This window comes from Ceratotherium simum, chromosome 20 (assembly GCF_057802395.1).
Source record: "Ceratotherium simum simum isolate JZ-2026a chromosome 20, ASM5780239v1, whole genome shotgun sequence".
Taxonomy (NCBI): Eukaryota; Metazoa; Chordata; class Mammalia; order Perissodactyla; family Rhinocerotidae; genus Ceratotherium; species Ceratotherium simum.
This window is the reverse complement of record NC_141919.1, coordinates 8863725-8889896: the sequence shown is the minus strand read 5'-3', so window position 1 is coordinate 8889896 and position 26172 is coordinate 8863725. Positions and strand designations below refer to the sequence as shown.

Here is a 26172-nt window from a genome sequence, read left to right as displayed (position 1 = left end):
ATGTACCCTGACAATGATACTTACGATTACTTGTTTCTTACATTGTGCATTTGACTTTACTTAACATTAGTGAAGGTAGCCCTGCACCCAAGCATAAGGGAGAATTCTCCTCAGGTGGGTAAATGTAGGGCCCTTTGGAATGACTGGAGTGGCCTCCATTGGAAGAGTGGTCTAATAGTTCCAATATCCTGGGGAAGGGCAATTATGATTTGAGAGTGTAAAAAGGAAATGCTGACTGAGGAGGAAAGAAAGATGGTGGTTAAGAAAGCATGAGTTGAGAGGTGTCAGAACCAGTCAACTAATACCCTGGGAGGTAGCCGTGTAAGGAAACTGAACGAACTAAACACCAATAGGAACTATCTCGAGATCCCAGTCTTGGGGCGCACTGCTCAGAATTGACGTATTGAGACCATTCTCCCTTAAAGAACCCAGTGGGCTTCAGCAGAGATCTGGATACATAAGCATCACTGCCGCAGGAGACCCTGGAATCTACTGAATTGAGAAAGATGAGTCTTCAGCATCACCCCTTGTGGAAGCAGGAAGCAACAGCAGTAGTGGACTCATGAGCTTCCAGTCTCTTCACCTGGGTGAAACTGGACAGACCTTCCCTCCTCTTTAGACTATGTAAGGCTCCAGGGTTCCAGGATAATTTAACAAGAAGGTACACCAACTAGGAAGAAAATGGATTTCCTATAAATGAGGCAATTCCTGCCTTGTGTAAGCAATTCACTAGAAAAGTAAAGTGATATGGACCATATTTTAATTCCAAGTTTGTGGGGGAGTTCATATCAGACTATACACAATACACCATTTGTATATATCCCTCTTGGCAAATAACTCTCCCCTCAGTTGATTGGATAAATTTCCTCCATTCATATTTTCATTTATCATGTATTTTCTCCTTCTAGAATCTATAGAAATTCATTTTGGCCTATAACATCATAGTCTATGTTATAGATTCACAAGGTGCCCATAAAATGATAAACTGAAATGTATAATTAACATTAACAACATTAACATTTTGTAATAATACATTTTCTTAAAGCAACTGGATAAAAAAAAAAGATTATTTGTAAATGTCCTACCCTCTTTTGCTTATCCCTGTAGAGCTTAGGTCCAGATACTTGAGCTGGTGGCAGCTTCTTGCCAATGCATGGACTCCTGCATTAGTTACTGTTGGCATGCACTCACATCAAGATACCTGTAGAATTTAGGTAAAAGGATTTAGTAGGGACTTTTCACAAATTGGCACACTCAGCTTCCCCTGTCCTAGCTAACAGGACAAGAGTTGGTGGGATTCTATGTGAAGAAACATTAGCTTCATATTTAACTAACTAGCTGAGAGGACACTTCAGTGGACTTTGATGTTATAAAGAAGACACACACCAATGTAACTCAAATCACGTTGGGCATTGCCCAAGTCTCATTTTCCTAACCAAAAGCTCTGTCTTCTATTCTCCTCACATCTACTTGCTGAAGTAACATGAGCTCTAAGTATCCAAACAAGTTTAGCCTTACCTAGATTTTCACAGAATGTTCTGATCATGAGTTATTTTAAAAAGGTGTTAAAGACAATATAAACAAGATGTCCATGAGCAGAGTTCAAATAAAGCTCAAATGTTTTTGCTGCTTTTGTTCAAGTATTTTAAGTATCAAAATCAAGAAAGTGAATCAAGACTTTTCTCAATAAAACTATTTGCGAAATCATTGTTGAATTTTTACAGGAGCAAAACTAGCTTCAACTTTCATAATAGGGAAGAGCTTATGTACAAACATCTATACAGATATAATAATAATAATAACTATTTTACTTTTTTATTGTTTATATTATTTATATTTTATATTATTAATCTGTTTTCCTCTTCCATCTCTAAGTTCACTTGTGAAGTAAGTTTACAACTCTTCAAGTTTATAAGATAAAAATCACCTCCAGAGTCTTCTCTTCTAGGGTCTTATTTCCAGAAACCACCACACGTTACCTGCCTTGCTTCTCCAAGGAAGCAAATGGCCATTTCTGAAAGCTTCTGCTTGGCTTGGATGGGAGCCATGGGTTAGAGCCTGTAATGAGGGGTGCGCTGCTGGCAGCAGGAATGGTATTGCTTGCCTTTTACTCCCTTTGCCTTCTTCTAAAGGAAAGAGGACATTCTTGGGAATTGGAAAGTTCACTAGATGGGTTCAGATGATGGAGTCAAAAGTATTGGCTTCATGCACTTGTTCTATGATGTATTCCATGACATTCCTTCCCTTCCCTCTTAGAAAGCAAACTTTCATAGAACCAGGGTACCTTTATCTATTTATACTGTATATTAAAGATTAAAACAGTTTTCTCTTTTAGGAAAAAATAGCATAGGATGTACAGCCAGATGACTTGATGTGGAGGCCGACATTGCCATTTACTAATTAGGTGAATTTGGGCAAGTTACTTAATTCCTTTGAGCTCTGGTTTCCCTTGAAAAAAAAAAAAGAGAATAACTGCTTATCATTTAGAGTTGCTATGATGATTATACGTGTGTCTGTGGGAGTGCTAATCAATAGAAAGCAATCTTATTAGAGAGGTGGCAGATTGATGGATTTCCCAGCTGTTACTCTGTCTCCCAGGTTTTCAGTAGCAGCAGGAGTGACTACTTTGTGCAGTCCTTGATGCCCCTGCTGGTGTCATTTGCTGTCCCAAAGTTCTCTTCCACGAGAGAGAGTTTGGCGTGAGCATTGCTCAGTTGCTAATACTTATTGAGTGTGGTGGAGAGAGCATTTGTTAGTCAGATGACTGGGGATCTAATTCCAGCCCTGCCATTGCCTAGTTGTGTGAGCTTGGGCAAGTCATTGCACCTCTCTGGGTATCGATAATATCCTCATTTTTTAAACAAGTGTTTGGACTAGAGGATCTTTAAGGTTTTCTTCAGTTCAAAAATTCTAAGTCTCTCATTAGTTTTGAAGTTATATAAGTTATTGATCCTTTTTGACTCTTAGGTACCTCAACTATAGAATCAGCAGTGGCTATTTATTTTTAGTGGCTGCAAAATTTTTTGATATTCCTTCCATTGAGAGGTGAGATCTATGTGCCCTCCTCTATAAAACTGGGCATGCTTGTCACTACTTCAATCGATAGACTACAGAGGAAATGACCCTACATGAATTCCGAGGCTAGTTCATACAGGATGATGCAGCTTCCTCCTTGTTTCCTGGGATAGTCATGCTACAGCCTGAGCTGCCATGTAAGAAGTATCTCTATCCTGAGGCTGCCACGCTGTGATGAGGCCCAAACTATAAGGAAACGCCATGTGTAGGTTCCCCAGTTGACAGTATCAGCTGAATCCAGAGTTCAAGTCATCCCTGTCCAGATGCCATGACATGTGAGTGAAGGTGCCTCCAGATTCTAGACCCAGCCATTAAGTCACCCCAGCCTTTGAGTCTTCCCTCTTGAGGCCTAAATAGGTTCTGGTACCAATTCCAGAGTTGGGGGGAGTTCCCCACACCAACAAGCAATTCTGCAGGAGACCAGCTGGGAGTCCTACAGTTCAACTCAATTCTGACACTATCTAGTTGGAGATAGCATCAGGTCCCACAGATTAAGCGTCCAGTCCTACAAGACTGCCCCCCACCAGCACCACACTTCAGACGTCAGTCACAAGCCTAGGTTGTCACCTGTGCTTCTGACCTGACCAATTGGCTACAAACTGGAGGTTCCAAAAACCCCCTCCCACTCAGGATGACAATCACAACTTCAGCTTGTTACCTGTACTTCGGACCAACTGCCTATAAATCAGAGGTTCCCACAATGTCCTCCTTTGATTCAATTAATTTACTAGAGTGGCTCACAGAACTCATAGGAAAATTTTATTTACTAGATCACTAGTTTATGATAAAAGGATATAACTCAGAAACAGTCAGATGGAACAATCGGTATAGGGTGTGGGGGATCAGAATTGGCCACCCCAAAATGTGTCTCTTTGCCTTGGCTTGATTATTTTTAAAAACAAAAGACTCTCAAAGAAATGTTGGTCTTCCCCCTAACTGCCTAAAATAATTTAAGATAAAAAGTCTGGGGCCGGCCCCGTGGCTTAGTGGTTAAGTGCGCGCGCTCCGCTACCGGTGGCCCGGGTTCAGATCCCGGGCGCGCACCGAGGCACCGCTTCTCCGGCCATGCTGAGGCCGCGTCCCACATACAGCAACTAGAAGGATGTGCAACTACGACATACAACTATCTACTGGGGCTTTGGGGGGACAAAAAGGAGGAGGATTGGCAATAGATGTTAGCTCAGAGCCGGTCTTCCTCAGCAAAAAGAGGAGGATTAGCGTGGATGTTAGCTCAGGGCTGATCTTCCTCACAAATAAATAAATAAATAAATAAATAAAAAGAAGCAGCTACACTTATGTCTCTTCAAAAAAAATAAAAAATAAAAAAGCCTGTCCCCAAGATGGGCCATCACCATAGATAACTCTGGGCATTGGTAGACTGTAAGGGTCCTTGCTAAGCCCATCCTTACCAAAGTTCTGTACACCAAACATTTGCTTTTCCATTTCCGTGTGAATTGCCTTCTTCTGCTTTGAAGTCCCAAACCACTACCCCCAACACCCTCCTTTGTCTTGAGCTGCAGATGCTATTTAAGATGGCATTCTCGGCCAGATGGTGGAGTTACTCAGTTTTCCTGGGTCTCTCCCATGTATACATGTTATAAAGCTTTGTTTGATTTTCTCCTGTTATTCTGTCTCATGTCAATTTAATTCATAGCCCAGCCAGAAGGACCCAGAACGGGTAGAGGAATTGTCTTCCTCCCCTACAAGGGCAAGGGCACGGAGCCTCTATGCCCTCTCCAGGTGCACCTCTCTCCCCAACTCTCCTCACCTTCACCAATCCGGAAGCTCTCTCAATTCTGTCCTTTTGGGGTTTTATGGAGGCTTCATTACATAGTCATGATTGACTAAATCTTTGGCCACTGGCCATTGACTCAACCTCCAGCCCCTCTCACCTCCCTTGAGGTGGGGAGCAGGACTGAAAGTTCCAACCCTCTAAACTCCTGCTTTGTTCCTCTGGCAACCAGCCCCATCCTTAGGTTGCTGAAGGGCTTTCCACTAGTTGCCTCATTCACATAACAAAAGACACCTTAATCACTCTTATCACAGGAAATTCCAAGGGTTTTAGGAGTTCTGTGTCAGGAACTGGGTCAAAGCCCAAATATATATTTCTTATTATAAATCACAATATCACAGGCCCCAGACATGGTGAAACAGAGACAAGCTGTCCTTCCTGTGTCCTGTCTAAATTCACAAACCACAGAATCTGTGAGTCTTGTAAAATAGTTTTTACACCACTAAATTCCAAGGTAGTTTATTATGCAGCAACAGTAACTGGAACAGAGACTAATAATGCCATATTATATAAACATAGGAGGTTTTTTGCAACTCTGTAATTCTGGGTTAAAAGAAAGTGAGGAAAAAGGTCATGAGATGGGACTAAATTAAGCAAATAGTGCTGTGGCTCAGACCTTAGAACATCCCCTGTAGTGCCACGCATTTCACTCGTGAATACTCCTGGGTAAGTGGGCTTCTGTTGTGGAAGGCATCTCCTCTATGACTGCTCTGCCTTGCCTTCCCTCTTCCCATCATACCAGCTCTTGCCTAGACTGGATGGTGAAAGGAAGAAGCAGTAGAACCATTTAATGATATTGTGAGACAGGCCCTTTAGGAATCTAGAATGGTCACAGCGCTGTTGAAATCATATCCTAAATTTGTCCTTCAAAAAAACCTTTGGTAAACAAAATCTCATACATCCCCAAACTGTGTATCCATTCCTTTCTGTTTCATTCCATTCCAGTCAGTGTTGATGGGTGAGGTCACTCCATGGAAGGATGCTGGCTGCTCTGCCAAGTCACAAAAGTGTATCAGGCAGAATCCTGGCTTCTAACTAATCCATTGACAAGAGTATATTGGTCATTCTGGTGACTTAAATAAAGAAAAATCTAAAGACCAAAGCCACAGTCCTAAAGAACAATGTGACCACTTTGCTCGGATCTGCTTAGGATGCTAACAGAGCAGGAAGTACCTGAGGGTTCGCAGATAGGTGCTGATTTCCACGAAGCTCAGGTCTGTTATGTGAGAGCAGGGGCTGAGGACCAGACTGTCCAGTTTAAGACACTGCGTCACAATGAGGTGGACGATCCGATCCCTCACCTACAGGAGGAAACAAACAAGAATTTATTTTCAAGCACAGGTCTCTCTGCACAGAGAAAACAGGACAATACATCAAGTGTGTTAGAAATATAAGTGTGCATTTGTTCAGATGCATTATAACCATCAGCATCAGCATCATATTAATAGTTCTCATTTGAGGAGTGCCTAAAGTGTGTCAGATTCTGAGCTAGGCACTTTATATGCACTAGCTCTAATCCTTGCAGTAATCCTACAAAATAGATGTTAATATCCCCACTTTACAAATAAGGAAATTGTGGGTCCGAAAGTTAAATGTCTTGTTGAGACTGTTCCTAAGTAACTGGCAAAGTTAACAGTTAAATCTAGGGCTACTGGTTCCAATGCCCATATTTTTTCTAATGCACTTTCCGTTGAGAACTGACTGATAAGAGTCAGTCATCTGATTAATAAAATCAGCAAGTAAGAGAGACCTTGATAAACTGATGATATAAAATGGAATTAGTTATAAGATTCGAAAATGAACAAGTTTAGACCAAGTAGGTTCAGTTTTAAATTATTATTAGAATAAAATGAATTATGAAACTCTGAGAAATTGAAGTGTTATAGAGGATCAAAATGTACCAAGCTGGAGCCTAATAAACTTAGGAAAATCAAATCAAATATATGATTAACCCCAAGATTTTATGTGATTTTTCTGCTTATTTTAACCACTGCTCATTGTGTTTTTATTCTTAACCATCATGTTAATGACTATGTAGTACTCTATTAATAGGAAGATTTTATTTATCTCCCTAATATCATCATTATAAAAAATCACTAATAAGCACCTAATTACAACTAGGATGGTGCTAGGCACTCAACACAGACTCAGATTTTCCCCCTCACTATTTATATTAGAGCAAGATCTTAGAAGCCCTAGCCTTTCATATACACGTGGATATTCACACCCACAAAGAAGGGCAAATCAAGTCCTGTACATCCTTCACCCACCCCTACTATCCATCTCTATGTCTTTACTAATATCTATATTATCTGTCTGTGTTCTATCATCTGTCTGTCTAACCATCTATGATATATTATAGTTATGCTGTAATATCTACTCCCTTGACTCATTATAGTCTGATTTAAGTGCCCATATACAATTATGCTCCTTATATAAGCAATGAGTACAAAAGCCCAGTTTGAAAACCTTGGACTCCATCTGGGCCACAATGCTAGTCTCAAGAGCAAAGAGAGAATGCCCTTCTTCCATGGTGACTCTCTTAAGAACTTACTGCAAAGCATGACATTCAGAGATCATAAAGGATCTTTGACATTCCAGGACACAAAAACATGGAAAATCACAGGAAACATCCTGTCCAGGATACCATGTTTTGCTAAGTTATTTCCTCATACACACAGGTGATCCACACTTCAAGGAAACCCTATGTAAGAGAAAGTCAAACTTAGACAGTAGGCAAATTAGGAAGTAGCTACTCATTATACAAATAATTCCAGGCAAAGTTCCTAAATATAACAAACCCTCACTATGCATGCAAAATGAGATTTGATTCACAAAATTTCAACTGATACATCATGTACTGTGATATAGCCTGGTCTCACCCCAGGCATTAAGTTAACTCAAATTTACAGAGCACTGACCACGTGCCAGGAGCTGTGCTTTGCTTCATGATCAATAGCTAGAGCCCCAAAGACCTTTTGGGGCTGAGCTCCAAGTCTGTGATCTTGCGTGTCTGTTTTAGTGCCAGAATCTACAGAATACCCATTGGAATATATAAATCAGAGAGGCATGGAAGTGCTTATCCCATATTGTCCTTAGACTAACTAAAGAACCTCAAATATTATAGTGACACAGCATTTATTAAACCAGATTCACATAATTTGAGCAATAGGCTCTGCCCTTGTATACCATCCATCATCTTATTTAGGATATCAAGGAATCTAACATGGCATACATAAGGCTAAATTAGGAGCTCTTCATTAATTAGATGTGAATGACTAGAAATTGAGTAAGATTAAGCTATTGTTGCTATGTGAGCTTGGTGTTTTCCGTAATAAGAGACTAAGAATGAGAGCTTATTTCTTCCCAAAATTTTGAGTTTGTGAAAGACTTCCCCAAACATATATAAATACATCATTAAGCAAGCTGAGAGCAGACTGTCAACTTTTAATGGAGAATTCCTTTCAAGGACACGACATTTTGATTAGAAAAAGAAAAAAAGAAATGTAGTATTGTTTTTCTCTCATTACTTTATTCAGGGCAGTGTTCAAGGCAAGAACACTTCAGAGCCCAAGATGAAGCTGGCAAAAGAGAAAACTGAGCACATAAAAATTTTAATTCAACTGCTCACATCAGAACATCCTTTCACTGGCTTCCAATCAACCAGTATCAAAAGGCATGATGACAATCCATTCTCAGCCAGAAGTACTGTCCACCCCAAGTTCACAGAATTGAAATCAACACTCAGTGTGTGAAAATCAGCCTATGACCCATTGTCACATCACCTTTGGCTAATCATATCTGGAGGGAGAAGTCAGACTCCCTTCTCCTTCCACATAGATGGGAGCCAGTGGGATACAATGGGGGGAAATCAGCAAACCTGGATCCAGGCTTACAGCTTTGTGACCTGTACCATATCTCTTTCAACTCCTGAAACCTCAATGACTCTACCTGTAAAATCGGGATACTGCCACTTCTCACACAGGAAAGATGGGAAGCTAATGAAATAGTGTGTGTAACAAGTGCCTTCTACGGTTTCTGGACCACGGGAGGGGCTCAATAAATGATAGCTATTTTCATTATCTCTTATTTGTTCAATAGTTTGATTGAATTACTGTTAAGTACTAGTTCAGTTACAAAAGTGGCAAAAGATCCAGTCACGGGTCAACTTTTAGACTATTACCTACTCCATAACAAAATAGCAATGTTTCCTTAGGGAAATCATATTTGCTCCTCCAGTTTCAAATATTTCTTCTTTTGAGTAGTCATAATCCAATGTTCAAACTCTTTATATCACACAGGAAATATGGGATTCTTTCTCCCCTTAAACACACATTTCACAGCATTACTTATGATGAAGTAAGAAAGGCAGGGAAGCATTATTAGTTTTATGTTCTGAAAATGTAGGAACATAGACACCAATGACAGTCAGTCTGAGCCCAGGAAGTCTCACCATATTGAGGCCAGCAACATTAAGCGCAGTTACCACTCCTAAGTTCTCCAGGCTTCTGACCAGGCAGGCCTCGGAAAGCTTGGGGACTCTCCCGATGTTCAGGGTCCGTGGGTGTGGACACTGCAGGCCCAGGGAACCTACGCTCCTGGTGGTAAGAGCGAAGCAGCCAAATACTTCCATTTTGTGGAGACAAGGGAAGGAAAAAAAATCAGTAAAATATTATACTGTGCTCCCTGATCCATTGCACATGAGCAGATCCCTCAAGTCACCTGAGTCACATTTTTACTTATTTATGTGGAAAGTCTGCATTTTAATGTCATATTTGAGAAGTGACTATATAGTGCTGATAACATGAAATGAGTTGGTAAATTTAATCAACAGATGAATAAAATTCACAAAGCATGGTATCCTCAGCAAATCCAAGCCATGTTGATTCTCCTTATTCATGATAGTTATGTTCTATAAAGCTGCTGAAAAAACTGGATTAGCAAGTACTCAATCATTGCTCCCAGGGGAAATGCAGGGTTAGGTTCCTGGGGGCCTCTGGTTATAATATTTTTATTGACTGAACAATACATAACCTTGTTTTATCTGTTTCTGTTTAAAAACACCTTATTTAATATATATTATTGATTCATTAACATTGAACTCATGGCCAACAGCACTGTAACTCATGCCTAAACAAAGTTAGTCTGACACACAGATTTTCTCCCTGAAGCATTTCTCGGCCTTCTTGCCCTTAGGAACACTAGACAGCACTTCAGTACTATGCTTGGGGCCCATTTACAGCAAAATCACTAACAAAAAGCACAAAAATGTGAAAAACATGGCACTAAATAGACTGTGAAAAGGACACTGCTTTACAGCATGAGAGCTGAAACACAAAGGCAGAGCCACTTCCTGTAGGATCTCAGCTGAGAACACGCACCTTGGGCTACTCAAATTTGTCACCACTCTGCATATGTCTACCAATGACCAGGAAATCACCACAAGTATTGATTTTGGGGTTACAAATAAATTTTAGTAAGGAGGCTAATTTACAAATATGGAATCCATAAATAATGAAGATCGACAATACCAATACACTAAAATAGCAATAGCATATATGGATAAAGGCAGCTTACAGCAGAAGCAGCAGTACCTTAGTTTGTGCTAGTGACACCCAAATTACAGGATAGCAATGCTCACAGCTAGTGGAGATTTATCAAAAATATGTTCACATTTCTTACAAATTGATAGTGCACAAGAATGTGGAACCGTCCCTCATTCTCAAATTACAGGACATATAAAATCAGTCTGATTGCTTTAAAGCATTAAGGCTTACATGAATTAGTGTATCTATTCTAGTAGCTGGTGCTATTGGTGTATTTTTCACCTATTTGTGTGATTTGGGTTACTGCTTGCATGGGTTTTAGAAGCCTCCACTTGCAAAATTTCAGTCACAGTAAGGGCAGAGGGAAGAGAGTAGGTCATAACATTGTCTTCTTGGTATAAGGTTGCAAGCCCATGAGTTGGCTTTGAAGGAATCAGGAAACTCCCCCCAGCTCGTTTTTTCGTATGACTTTCAGGTAAACGATTAACTAAGGCAGCAGCTCTCCAAATGAGGTTCCTGAATCAGCAGACACTTGTTAGAAATACAAATCCGTGGGGCCCACCCCAGACCTAATTTATCAGAGCCTCTGTGGGTGGGGCCAACAATCCGGTTTAACAAGCCCTCCAGGTGATTCTCATGGCTCTAGTTTGAGAATCACTGACCTCAGAAATCTTCCTAATCATGTCCAGGTCACTTTAGTAGTTAACAGAGGCATGTGAGTCCTGGGTCCATGATTACATCTTGGATAATTGAGTTCATTACTAAATAATGAAGCTTTAATCATATATTTCTCAGAACCAGTACAAAATAATAAAATACCTCTTTAAACTGATAGTATACTTTTAGGACATTATTTAAAATCAATTCATATCAAAATTAATGAGTTATTGTGAAGTGTTTTAACATATAGCCTATTAATTTATTGCCCCATCCATTTATATAGGTTAATTTGAGCTACAGAATTTTTCTTTTTTTCAGGGAAAGATTCTCCCTGAGCTAACATCTGTTGCCAATCTTCCTCTTTTTTTCTTTTCCTCCCCAAAGCCCCAGTGCATGGTTGTATATCCTAGTTGTAAGTCCTTCTTTTTTTTTTTTAAAGATTTTATTTATTTATTTATTTTCCCCCCAAAGCCCCAGTAGATAGTTGTATGTCATAGCTGCACATCCTTCTAGTTGCTGTATGTGGGACGTGGCCTCAGCATGGCTGGAGAAGCAGTGCGTCGGTGCGCACCTGGGATCCGAACCCGGGCCGCCAGCAGCGGAGCACACGCACTTAACCGCTAAGCCACGGGGCCAGCCCTGTAAGTCCTTCTAGTTCTTCTACGTGAGCTACTGCCACAGCATGGCAACTGACAGACTGGTAGTGTGGTTCCGTGACCGGGAAACGAACCTGGGCCACCGAAGTGGTGAGCGCGCCAAACTTTAACCACTAGGCCATCAGGGCTGGCTCAAGAATTTTTTTTTTAAAGGCAATAGGAGAGTGAGTATTTGGGTGTGAGGTGTGTTTATGTTGTGTGGTTGTGTGTTTGTGAGTGTATTTCTGCATATGTTAGCAAAAGTCTGAAAGAAAAATCTAGCATATTACAATGTTCAAATTATAATGAAATATGATATAAACCATCATAAGAACATTTTTTCATAAGGAAATAATTAATTTCCCAGTTATCTAAATAAATGTTTACTATATTAATTGTGCTACAGCCAAGTAATTCATAGTCCACTGGAACTTGTTATTGTGAGATATGATCTATATTGAATAGAAGTCAGATTTTACTGAAAATTATCAGCGAAGTAAGGCAATCTGTACTTTAGTGTCAAAAGGCCTTCACCTTTTTGCAGCCTATGTTCTCAGCACCAGTCTTTTACCTCTCTGAAGCTCAGTTTCCTCATCTGTAAAGTGAGGATATTGGACTTGGACAGCTCTGTGGTGTCTGATCTAAAATTCTACCGGAGGTGGAAACTGAGCTGGAAATGCAAGAGTTAGCCTGAGCACGCGAGAGTCAGAGAAGAGGAAACACTTGAGATAGAGTCAAGTACTGAGAGCCTCAGATATACAGTCATGCGTTGCTTCATGACAGGGATATGTTCTGAGAAATGCGTCATTGGGCAATTTCATTGTTATGAAACATCACAAACCTAGATGGTATAGCCTACTACACAGCTAGGCTATACAGTACTAATCTTATGGGACCACTGCCATATATGCAGTCTGTTGTTGACCAAAACTTCATTATGTGGCACCTGACTGTGGTCTTTCACTGTTGACTACTGCAAGATTGGATGGGTCATGCAGGACCAGCAGGAATGATGGACCTAAGGGAAGAAATACTGCAGAGGCATCAACATCAGGGTGCAAAGGAATGCTGCCTTCCTATAGTCCTGGGGGAATGTATTTGAGATGCTATTCATACCTAAGAAAAAGTATAATTCCCCCTGGAATTCAGCCCACCTCAGGAAGCCAGCAAGATAACTGAATGATTGCCTGCTGCCATTCAGTTACGATGTCTTTCATGTGCTGTCGACCTCACTGCCTGTCCCCTATTCCTATTCTTTTACAGAGTTTGATCTCCAACCTGATTATCTGACCTTGGACCTTCACCTGCTTCCTACTAAGTTTGTCAGATCTTCCAGCAGCAAGGCCTTGATATTAGTCCCAAGAGATTTTACTCAGCTTTTACCACCTTGTTTTAAAAAGTAGGTTTTATTATTATCCAGGAATGGTGAGGCCAACAGATTAGGAGATGACTGCCATTGAAAAGAGAGTTTGTTACACTCACAGTTCCCAAGAGAAAGGGCACACCACACCACAAGGGGCCACTGGGGGAAGCACTAGTGTCAGTCAAGAGGCAGAGGGAGTGAGGGGAAAATGTAGACAAGAGCCTTTGTTGTGGTTTCCAAAGGAAGGAATGGGTGAGGCAGAGTAAGCAGGCTTAGGATTGGCCAGTTTGAATAATTTTGGAGGGCTCTAGGGCATGGGGGTTTCCCTTGTTGTCTGGTACTTAGCCCTGCAGTTATAAGGACAGGTAGAGAGAGGCCTGGAGTGTAAGAGCTAGGTAAAGGAGGTAGTTCAGGGGTATGGGCTTTGGATTGGTTGGTTTGCATATGAAAGTCTCACTTGCAGGTAAATCCCTAACTATTTCTAGGAAATGGAGCCTTGGGAGGGACAGTGTCTCCAGGGTCAGCAAGGCCCCAGATATCAAAACATCAGAATAAAGAGATATACTTAATACACATCTCGAGTGGCCATTTTCCTCTGGTTAGCCTCAACTTTCTGTAGTTGGTCCCCAGGTAAGACACTATCAAAAGAAGGAAGCCTCTGCTCACAGCAGTTGAAGTCAAATCCCTAAGGAATAGCTTTTTACTTGATATGGTCATATATGCTACAGAGTGTGAAACTGAGTTAAATATTTGTAGGAGACAAATGTCTGAAAGCCATTGTCACTATTCAATAACCCCTGAGAAGTTCATTTAACCACTCAAAACCTCTGGGCTTTTTTTAATCTACTCAATAGTGATAATAATATACATCAAATTTTTATGATAACCAAATGAGGTAGGGCACTTCAAAATTATAAAGCACTCTGTAAGTTTTAGCATTTATAGTTATTTTAACAACATGAAAATAGATTGACAGAGGCAAATACCACAGTATTTATGGATGAAATAATATATCTGGGATTTCTTTAAATCATCCCAGCAAACAAACAAAAAGTAGAGGGGATTGATGATACAAGATTGACAAAATACTGGTAATTGTTGAAGCTGGATGATGGGTACATGGGAATTCTTTATATAATTCTTTTGTGTATTTGTGCACATTTTCATAATAAAAATTTTTATTTATTTATTTTTTTGGTGAGGAAGATCAGCCCTGAGCTAACATCCATGCCAATCCTCCTCTTTTTGCTGAGGAAGATTGGCCCTGGGCTAACATCTGTGCGCATCTCCCTCCACTTTATATGGGACGCCGCCACAGCATGGCCTGACAAGCTGTGCCTTGGTGCGCACCCAGGATCCAAACCCAGGCCGCCAGCAGCGGAGAGCGCACACTTAACTGCTATGCCGCGGGGCCGGCCCCTAATAAAAATTTTAAATGCAAGTTGAGAAACATAGAGAAAAGAAGTATTAGACTTTAGCAATCAGTAGAAGATTGCTATTCTAAAAAATACCCAAACTCTGCTGTACAATATTTATTTTTTCTATCATGAATCAAAAGCCCATCCTCTGTCCTTCGAGTCCTGGATTGCTAAGGTGACTTGATCTTTTCAATGGTTCCAAATATCTCCAGGCGAAAACTGACTTAGGTTAATCAAGTTCTTATTACAATCCATTTATGCTAAGCAATGGAATTCCTAATGGTAAAATTATAATCAACATGTTATGACTGTTTTATGATGAGAGGTCCTATCCAATTAGGGAATTTCCCTAATCAAAGGCCCTTCACTCTCAAGAGAGCTTGACTGAATAGCAGTGGAGGTTGCTTAATTCGTGAGGTTAAAACATCCTTCAGAAACAAGGTCAAGATGACATTTCTATCTGTGCCAAGTTGATGAAAGAATCCTCCAAATACCACTCAGAAATCTTGGTGTGAAAATTCCTCTAAGACTTATCAACAAAAAAGAAAGGAAAATATATTGATCTTATTGGACTGAATGGATTTTTCTTTAGGCACATTCTAGGTGTTGGATTCACATAAGCATTTCCTTAAACTTTCCATTAAGTGACCAACTTTTTGCTTGAGAAAACTTTCCCCAAATTCATTATTTTTGTTTGAAGAAATAAGAATCCTTTAAAAAAAAATCCATGAACCGTAACTATAAGCCAATCAACAGAGGAAATTAAAAAAAGTATCAGTTCTCTGAGTCTTCTTTCCATGGTATCTGTAAAGCCGCTGAAAGAGACTGCAAAAAGCACTGAGTCCGTCTGTGCAATAAAAGATGAGCCATGTTAAGAGACCCTTTAATCAAAATACCATATACAACACCAGAGCACCTGACAATTAACGCGTCTGCTAGAGGGAAGGAGAGAGGATGAATCTACACAAATATACCCGGTGGTATCAGTCCATTCAAACTACAAAAAATTATCTCCTGTTTCTTCCCATAAAAAGAATACCTCAATGATGAATCCTGAAAAGTTCTTTCCCTTGTCTGACCGAATAATTCTGCATTACCCAAATGACTAAATTCTTGGTAGACTGCATCAACTTTCAAACCCCTCATTTAATTTTGTGTACTTTAATATAGCCTACAATTATAGGAAAATATTACCCACTCTCTAAAAACATTTAACTGCTCAAACTAGCATCAGGATATCCAGAAAGTGTAAAATAAAACATGTCACATTATTTAACACTTGCCCTAGTTTGCCTTGGACAAAAGACCTCTTTACACCCTTCCTACACTTTCAAACTTCATGTTAGTGCCAAGTGTAAACAGCAGTTCAGCTAAGAGAAAGAAATGAAAGCCTCACATTCACTGAATGTCTATTTTGTTCCAGGTAAATGGGTTTCATAATGTTCATTGTTAACAGAGAGGAAAATGGGCTTCAGGATCTGCTATGTATCTTATTCAAGCTTGAGCATCTATAAGAGGCTAAGTTTCAAGACTTTATGCTCTTTCTACCTCTTTTGGCTACTTCCAAGGCCAACCAGAGCTTTACAGTACCAGTCACATTTTCACAATATCTGCCACTTCCCTCCAATTTCGAAGAGTCACAAAGTTAAATGAGAGAATATAGATGCCTGCCTGGAGGAACACTATGTGAAAAATGAAAAAATAAAGAGTGGAGGGAAGCCATGATCAAACAACATGAAGACCCACCTGCTAAAATTAGTTTCAACTTCACCCATTCAGGGTCACTGAAAATTGATAAGGGGTACACCTTGCCTCTCACTCCCCATGCTTATTTTTCAAATCTTAATCGCCCTCCATGTGCGTCTTGCCCCCACTCCATAAGCCAATTAACCTAACTGAAATTATTAACCCAAAATAAAATTCTCCTTTCTCAGCCTGAGTTTTCCCAGAATTGCAAATAATCCATCAGAGACAAGCTTTGTGTTTATAAAAGAAAAACGCATGGTATTAAACGGGATCATGTGCTTGAAAGTACCTTGTAAACTATTCTAAAGCCTGTAAACGTATGAAAGTGTATGATTGCATTATTATAGATCCCAGCCAACTTATGGCAAGTGAGTATGATGCTAGGATATAAAAGCTGCAAATACTCATAGCCAGGAATTTTGGTTATAGGCTGAATAACAATAAGGGTTTTACACCATCCATCCCATGCCTTGACTGCAGGGCTGCAGCCTAGAAGAACACCAAGGCCAAAATTGCAGCTGCTGGGGCTAACATCAGCTAAGAGAAGTCGTCTGGACATGAGGCCCAGTGCCCACTCTCCTAAAAGAGATTAACTGAAAACCCACCAGGCATTTTCACCAGGAATACCCAACGTATGAGGCTCTGGCCGACCATTCTCTCCTCCACTCTCATCCCTTCTGCTTGGTACTTCTGGGCCCTTGACCCAGCCCATCCCTCCCCTACCCCATCTAAACCCCTGAGCTGAGCTCTAGGGAAATATTGCTCCATTCACTAAATCCTTTATGAATTTATTTGTTTCTTTCCTTAATCCTCCTACCTTTCCTTAAGGGAGACCCCCAATATAAATACTTTCTCACATCTCTCACAAGTAGAGACTGTTCATTCTCTCACTGCCATGTAGCTCAAAATCAGAACAGGAAGTTTTTGTCCTCTGTGCTCCCCATCATCTCTTGCCAACAATTATCACTTCCCCTCACATCATGCATGACAGCCTCCCCCCTTCCTCTCAGCTGTCATTTACCGCCCTTGTAGTTACATATCAACTTCACTTATCCCTCAGTCACCACCATTTATGAAAGACTTGAGCATGTGATCACAGTCTTCCTGTCCACCACAAGTCCTGCCAATTTCCTGGGTGACTTCAGTAGGCAAATGGATGACCCACCTAGGTTCTTGACCTCCTCATCACTTACGACCTTCCTCTGCACCCCATCAGCCACCCACTCCATTAGCATGGCCTTGGACTTTGTCATACCCTGAAATTACTAACTAGGGCATCCCTCATTTAGACTCCAATTTCTTTTCCTTCCAGCTTATAACTTTTCTAACTGCTCCCGCTGTGACCATTCTTCCGCCTCATCAGGGACTCCAAATAACTGTCTTCTTTACTTTTACTCCTACCATCAGCTTTCTAATTTCTCCACTTTATTCTCTTTTTTTTTTCCCAAGGGCCAAATGTCCCACATTCATTTACATATGAAATGTGGTTAATACAGTTATGCTGGATGTAGTGGATAACACCTGACAGCAGTAAGAAGTTTTGAGCAACTGAATGTTGACTACAGACAGTATGTCATGAAAGTATCTGTATAAACACAAAAGATTCACTTTATTCTCTTCTTGCTTAAATTCCATGATCCACCATTTCATTGATAATCTAGCCAGTATTCCAAAGCCTTGTCTCACTTTTCTGTCATAATCAGAAATCCACATAAACACTCTCTATGTTCTCTGGCCTTGCACTGCAGCAAGTCATACAATATACTTACATTTTAAACAAATGATCAGCATCCTGATACATTTGTCTGGCCAACGCATGACACTCTCTAAAATTACTATTTCAAATCTATGTCACTCTTCTTTAGACATGTCCTTATAGCTCCAGCTTCCCCATTCCTCAAAGCCAATGACCTACTTTATGCTCAACACTCCACTACCATATCCTTCCACATATTTTTTTCATCTTTCTCCACTCTTCTTACATTGGTTGAGCATCTCTCATCCTTTCAAAAGCCAATTCCTAATCTTTGGATCCCATCAACTCCAGCCTATTCCAGAACCACAAACCATCACCTATACTTTTGCCATCCTATATATCCAATCATTCTGTCTCAAATGGATCTTTCCCACTGAAATTGAACATGTTCAAGTCTCACCAAGGAAAACCAAAAGGTTCTTTTAACTTCATATTCCTTTCCAGTCATCACTTTATCTCTCTTTCTTGCCCTTCTAAACAAAATCTCTACTTTCTATCTCTATTTTCTTATTTCCCATTCACTCATCATTTCATGCCAATGTGGTTTTTCCCTCTGTCACTCCCCCAAAACAACTCTCATGCAGATCACTAATGATTGCTAGTAGATAAATCCAACAGACATATTTCAATCGTCATTTTGTATACTTTAAACAGGACTGGACACTGTTAACCACTGCTTATTTTTTAAAACATTCTATTCTTTTTATTTCTTAAAAAATAAAAAAAACGCACATTCTTTTTCTGGTTTTCCACTTATCTCTGGTTATTCCTTCTCAGTCTCTTTTGCGAACTCAGCTTCCTCTATCTGATCATTGACTATTGGAGTTTTTCAAGGCTAAGGGTTCTCCCTTTACACTATAATCTCTCTCTGGATGTCAACCATGGCCATAGCTTGTCAGACTTACATCTCTAGGCAAATCCTGCTCTGAGCTCCAGAATCCTATATCCTAATACCTACTCAACATTTCCACTTATATATCCCAAAGCACTTCTAACTCAGTATAGCAAAGTAAATGCTCAAATCTTGCCTCCCCAAATAACGTTCACTTCCAAGTTTTTTCTATCTGTTCATAGAAGCATTATTTGTAATAAGCCAAAATTGGCCAACCTAAACGCCCATCGATAATAGACTTGATAAATACAAAAAGTGTGATATATCGATGCGATAGGATACTATATATTAAAATGAATGCACCATAACTATGTGCTTTAACATCAGTGCATCTCATAAACAATGTTAAACAAAAGAAGCAGATCACAAAATAATATATACAGAATGATTCCGGTTATATAAAATTTTAAGAGAAGCAAAATTAAGCTAATTTTTAAGGATGCATACATACGTGGAAAAAACTCTAAATAAAAGTAGGAGAAAGGTTCTCACAAAGGTCAGGCCATTGATGGTCTATTCTAGCTGCAGGGTGATGTGTGCAGAGGGTTCATATGCAACAGACGATATTCTGTCTCTTAAGATAGGTGGTACATACACTAGGGATTTCCAATTAGTCTTTATGCTTTACAATTATCTTTCAAATTGTCTGTATGTTACAAATATCATTCTCTATGCACGAGATTTTTCAAATACACACAATTTTTTAAAAGATAAAACTAAGAAAGACTTTGTAATGGAAATGTTTTTTATGTAAGCATCTGAAAAGAGGGCTTTGGAATTATGGAGATAGGGGAGGAAGGGTTTCAGAGGCAAAAGAGCTGGCTACTCTTCCTTTAGGCTGTGCTTGTTATAAGATATAGGATGAGTAAGCAGAATCACTGTGTAAATGTTTAAAGTCCCTACGTAATAACATGTGTACATCTGGGGCTCAGTGGAGACATAACACATGCATGAACATGAGCTGTGGTGAACAATAGTTCCTAGAGATGATTGTAGGTAAGCTGAAGCAAGAGACTGAAATCAAAATCAGATGTTTTTGTAAAAATATCTTCCGGTTGTAGGAGGGTCTAAAAATGTGCCCGTGATGAAGTAATACTTACTTAACAAAGACAGCAGTGGAAGATGTGATGGATGTGAGTCCATGTGAAGATCATAATGTGTTAACAATCTAAAAGCATATGTTATGTCAATATTTATCACATAAAAGCAGAGGTGGTTAGGTAGCATCACGAGAACAAACTAGGTAAATATTATGATACAGAGAGTGCAGGCCTTTCTTGAGAAAAAATCCACAATTGGGCTGGCCCGGTGACCTAGTGGTTAAGTTTGCACGCTCCGCTTTGGTGACCTGGAGTTCACAGGTTCAGATCCCAGGTGTGGACCTACATACCACTCATCAAGCCATGTTGTGGTAGCGTCCCATATACAAAATAGAGGAAGATTGCACAGATATTAGCTCAGGGACAATCTTCCTCAAGCAAAAAAAAAAAAAAAAAGAGGAAGATTGGCAATAGATGTTAGCTCAGGGCCAATCTTCCTCATGGAAAAAAAAAAAGAAAGAGAAAAAATCCACAATAAAGCCAACAGAGGAAAACAAAGAGTGTTCAGAACTTTAAAGTTTAGACATAGATATGCTGGAAAACATATGTTGCTCCAGCAGAAACCAAAATTCTTAAGTTCTCATGGCTGCAAAAGACTCAGAGCTAGAAGCAATCCAGAGCTGGGTAGCAATCCGGATTTATCTAATTTCTTAAGGCAGACCCCTAGGAATCATCTGGTATCTTCTGTCCCTCATGTTCTATTCCAGTTTCTCAGCAACTTCTACCCATTTTAATTCATAAATATCTAACTTCTCTCTGAGTTTTCACCGTCACTGCCCTTGGATAGCATCGTCTCTGGTCTACACCACATCAATAATGATTACTAGACACGAGCCCTGCTACTCAAATCTTGTGAAACATGAGGGTAACATCAGCACTATGTGGGAACTTGCCAGATGTGCAGATTCTCAGGCCACTCCCAGACCAACTAAATCATAATCTGCATTTTAACAAGACCCCTGGGTGATTCATATATACATAAAAGTCTGAGAAGCACTGGACCAAAGGACATCAGAAACTTCCTCACAATTCTATGGGCCAATGGTAGCATAAAACCAAATTAGTTTCTACTGATATGAAGGTAAAGAGAAACAGGAGCCCTCACTTGTCAAGAATACATTTAAACCTTTAAATTCTCCAATGAGAAAGAGTACTGCGAGCTCATGCTTCAATTTGTTGACACTGTTTGTGTCTAAGCGTTCTTGAATTGCAATTTCTGTGTTTGTGGTTTCACTCTAAGGGGTGGGAGGGTGGAAACACAAATTCTCCTGCATCTTCTTGTGGCCCCTAGTCTAACATTACAAACACCAAAAGGATCAACAAATTCTTGTTATTCAAGCAAGTAGAGTCTTCAGGAACAGTAATGTAAATGAACCAGGATATCTATGTCAAAAATCTGTGTATGTTAAAAAACACAGATGAATCTCAAAAACATTATGTTGAGTGAAAGAAGCCAAACACACAAAAAAATACACACAGCACTATACTCTCATTTAAATAAAGTTCAAGAAAAGGTAAAACTAAACTATGGAGATAGAGGAGAGAAGAGTGGTTACTTCCAGGGAGAGGGAGAAGATTATGACTACAGAGGAATATGAGGGAATTTTCTGGAGTGAGAGAAATATTCTATATCTAGTTGTGGGTAGTGGTTATGTGGGTATATACATATGCAAAAATTCATTGAGTTGTACACTTAAGATTTGTTCATTTTACCCCATGTAGATTATACTTCAATAAGAAAGAAGAAACAAAATTCAGTAAATGAAAATCATATATTAAACATGGTTTTTATAAAAGGGAAAAATTGGATGTACTTCAGCACAGTATTTTGAAAGCTCTGAGTTACCAAATCATAGCCTAAGCCAGAGGCCAGAAAACTATGGCCCCTGGGCCATCTTGTTTTTGTAAATAAAGTTGTATTGGAACACAGCCACATCCCTTTGTTTACAGAGACTGTATATTCTTCAAAGCCTAAAATATTTACTATCTGGCACTTTTTAGAAAAAATTAGCCAAATCCTGACCTAGACCAACAGTTCATAATTTTTTAGGGATTCATGATTGTTTTAGAGAATCCAGTGAAAGCTATTGATTATCTCCTTAAGAAAACACACAACTTCTTAAATATAAAATGTTATTTATAATTTCAGGAAGTTCATATGTCCTCTGAAGCACAGTCATCAGTTCTAACTTAAGACCCCCTGTTTGAAGTTTTCATCAGAAATTATTAAACCACTCTACTAAGAACAATCCACAGGTTGGCTCTCTTTTCTTTGAACCACAAATAATTGAACTTCCATTTCACATTCTTGTTTGCTCCATGGAACTACTCATGGTTATAGCCAATAACAAAGTTGCCCAGATTACAATATTCAGTCCTGCATCAATTAATTTTGTTTTCCCTCTAGGTGACAGTCTATATACTACTTGAGAAGTCTTGAGAAGTCTGTCTGAAAATGTATATAGTTTGGTACCGAGATAGACCAAGAACACCAGAAGTGATGAACAGGCAGTCCCTAGCCTCAGTACTAGAAAAAAGCACAAAGCAATAGCTTACAGACAGAGGGGTGAGCAGTGTCACAATCACATAAGAAGAATATTGGCACATTTTTTCGGGAGACCAAGAATATAGAGGAAGAATATAGACCAAGAATGTAGAGGAAGTAAAAACACGTGGACCAGACAGTGCAGCGTATGTGGATACTGTGAGCAATTTACAGCAGGGCCTCACCTGTGCATCTACTTAGTCCCTACAGCACCTCGCACATTGTAGGAACCCAATAAGCAATAAAGAAATGAATAAATTAAACCAATTTATAAAAACAAAAGTCATTATTTTATAAATGGTTTAGGCTTCCTGGGAGCAACGTGATAGTTTGATTTATTTTGCATTGCAGAAAAAGACAATTATGAGTGGGGAATACTCCCTCTGTTTCTGTAATTCTGATTTCATATTAATGCGCTCACACAACATCTATCAAAGGTCTAGTTGTGGGAGGCTTGCCAGCTTCTTAGCACCATTTATTGTCCTGAAAGAAAGAACTCACAGGAGTCATTTGATGGAGACATGGCATGTTTTGACCAATTCCTGAATAATAAGAAAAAGTCTTCACACGAAATAAAGACACACCAGTCAGCATCATCTCTGATCTAATGCTAGTTCTACAATTTTTCATTACTGCCTTCCTCGCTTCTACATGAACAGTGGGCGGCATTCTACAAATGCTGATTAATGCTAGGACTTCAAATTGCCAAAAATTAAAGGAATGTACCCCAGGCTGACAATTTGTTAATCAAAAATTCTCATTTCTACCACTGTGCAAGCTTTAGCCCACCTTAACTTCCTTCCCAGATGCAGTGTTTTACTTTCTCGTCTCAAGGAGATTGAATGCTTTTTTCCCAACAGTAAAAAGGTTTTATGGGTTCATCAAGAGGCTAAATCTAATTCCAATGAATCAACTTCCAAAGTGGAAGGAACATATTTCTGTCCATATTTGCTATTCTTTATATCAATTTGACAAGAATCCACAAATCCATGCTGGCATTGAATTCTTATAAGTTTATCAGAAAAGCATTTTATTGCTTACACAATTACATTTTTAAAGAAAATTAAATGTTGCATTCATTTCTAGTCGTTAGCACTATTAAGGCCTCAGAGCAATTGGCATACATCAGCCCATGCAAAGTGGCCATCTCAATGTGGACAGATGATGACTATTAGAACAACCATATTTAGGAGCCGCAATGGACTCAAAAGAATACAAAGCAGACATTAGCCCCTATGGCTCCTAAACCACAGGGGACATGGTGGTTCTCACCACCCCTTCCCACTTGACTTGAGGTCAAGGGGCACTTCCCTCCCCCATCAGAGTATACCAATAACTTATTCCAAAAAAATCCCTTCTCCCTACTCTTCAACCTCCACTTCTCATAAAGGCTGAGGGTAGGTGTTTGCCAATCCTGCCAAACTAATATTACACTCTCTCAATATGTCCTGTATGGGTAGTCTAGCACCTTGATTTAGAATGAAGGTGGGGGTATTTGTCTCAAGCCTTATATTTTAAAGACACCACAGAAGACAGGATATAAAGCCTAGGGTGTGTAGAAGGGGGGAGTCAGAAGAGAAATGTGCCCATAGAGCCAGGACCTAAACATCTCCACCTTCAGTGAAACAATAAAATGTGCTCTGACCACAGAAATTGCTCATCTCCCCTGAGTATTTATAATCATAAATTGGCCCTCACACTGCTTTGTGGCCTAAATTTATACCACCTGTTTGGTCTGAAAAGCCCTAAGTTCAGAATCATTTCTTTTAAATGATTCTGGGTTAGCAGTGTTCCAGAAACCAGGAAAGAGAAAAAGCAAATCCTTACCGGAGAAAAGTACGTTCACCCCAGGTGTTCCCAAGGGAACTTGAACATGAGCTGACATTTAAGAATGACAAATCACAAGAGGAAACATGAACAAGAACTGCTAGAAACAAGTAGCAAATTCAGATGCACAAAGCCTGCAGGTATTAGAATTTCTGGACGCAGAATACAAAATAAGAATGCATAATATCACTAAAGAAATAACATGGAGTATTGAAAGTGTTCGTAAATAACAAGAAACTATCAAACTTGATTAGGCAGATTTGAAAAAAAAAGAAAACCTCTAAGAATGAGAATGTAATAATTAAAATTTAAAACTTGATGGATTAAATGGCAAATCGCATGCCATGGAAGAGTTAATGAAGGAGAAAAAGATCTGAAGACGATATGCAAAACGCAAATGTTTACAAATGCTGACAAGGTATCAATTCTTCCAAAATAACTTAAAGTTTAAAAAAAAATTTAATAAGAAAATTTCAAAGAGAATTTTTGAAATTTTGAAAGACTTTTTAAACTAAGAACAATGCAAGAAAATATGAAGGAGATTAATATATGACTAAATAGTTTTTATAATTCTGAAGATAAAGCTTTTTAACTGTAAATGGCAAACTGGAAAAATACTTGCAATAGCTGTGATAGAAGGTTAATATCCTTTATATTGAGAGCTCTTAAAAGAAATAAAACCTCTGAAATATTTGTGTGGGAAAAGTATGAACATATATTCCACAGAAGAATAGAGGCAAATAATCGATAAACTTACGATAAATAAATGTTCTAACAAATGTTCAACTTTGCTATCAGAGCAGAAAAACAAAATCATGTGTAACTCAAATCTATCAAAGCAGCTTTGAATTTATTTAATATATTAAATAAATATTTTATTTAAAATTATAATAATGCTCAATGCTAGCAAAACAAGGTTAGATTACACTTTTACATTCTGCTGTAATGCATACGGCTACCACTTTCCTGAAAGCTATTTTGCAGTATTTACATTCATGCCCTTTGATCCAGTAATTCCACTTCTAAGACTCTGTCCTAAGATTTTGCATCATATTATACATAATAACAAACATTTAAAAACTATCCAAATATCTGTTAGTAAATGTATACATTTGTTTTATGGAACCATTAAAAGTTATGCTTTCAGAGGATATTTAAGGAATTGAGAATATCCTTTCAGTGTAGTTAAGGAAAATAAATGCTAGAAAACTCTATCCTTGTGATCAAGGTTTTGTTTTAAAAAAAATTTTCCACACAGAAAAAAGACTGATAGGAAATACATACGATGTAAACATGCTCATCACTGGGTAGTAGAATTAGGGGCAATTTACATTTTCTTCTTTATCTAATTATGTATGTTCTAATGTTTTTTAAATACACTGTTTTTATATTTTAAAATAAGCATTGTCTTTAAAAATCCTTATAGGGACCGGCCCCGTGGCTTAGCGGTTAAGTGCGCGCACTCCGCTACTGGCGGCCTGGGTTCGGATCCCAGGTGCACACCGATGCACCATTTCTCCAGCCGTGCTGAGGCTGCGTCTCACATACATCAGCTAGGAGGATGGGCAACTATGACATACAACTATCTACTGGGGATTTGGGGAAAAAAAAAAAAAAAGGAGGAGGATTGGCAATAGATGTTAGTTCAGAGCTGGTCTTCCTCAGCAAAAAGAGGAGGATTAGCACGGATGTTAGCTCAGAGCTGTCTTCCCCACACACACAAAAAAAATCCTTATAGATTTAGAGTCAATTTTCAACAAATATTTAAGAAGTAAAATAAAATATAGATAAATAATCTGATATCTAGATAGAAAAGA

At 39.1% G+C, this 26172-nt stretch overlaps 1 protein-coding gene across 1 annotated transcript in view; it reads right to left on the bottom strand.

Moving 5' to 3' along the window:
- Positions 1 to 1050: 1050 nt before the first annotated feature.
- LOC147914354 (uncharacterized) overlaps positions 1051 to 26172 on the bottom strand; it is a 119090-nt gene continuing 93968 nt past the window's right edge. The window contains 4 exon segments of the mRNA XM_087444430.1: positions 1051 to 1173; positions 1176 to 1201; positions 6041 to 6168; positions 9321 to 9511. Coding sequence (XP_087300556.1) covers positions 1082 to 1173; positions 1176 to 1201; positions 6041 to 6168; positions 9321 to 9511 — 437 coding nt within the window. The 3' untranslated portion in view covers positions 1051 to 1081.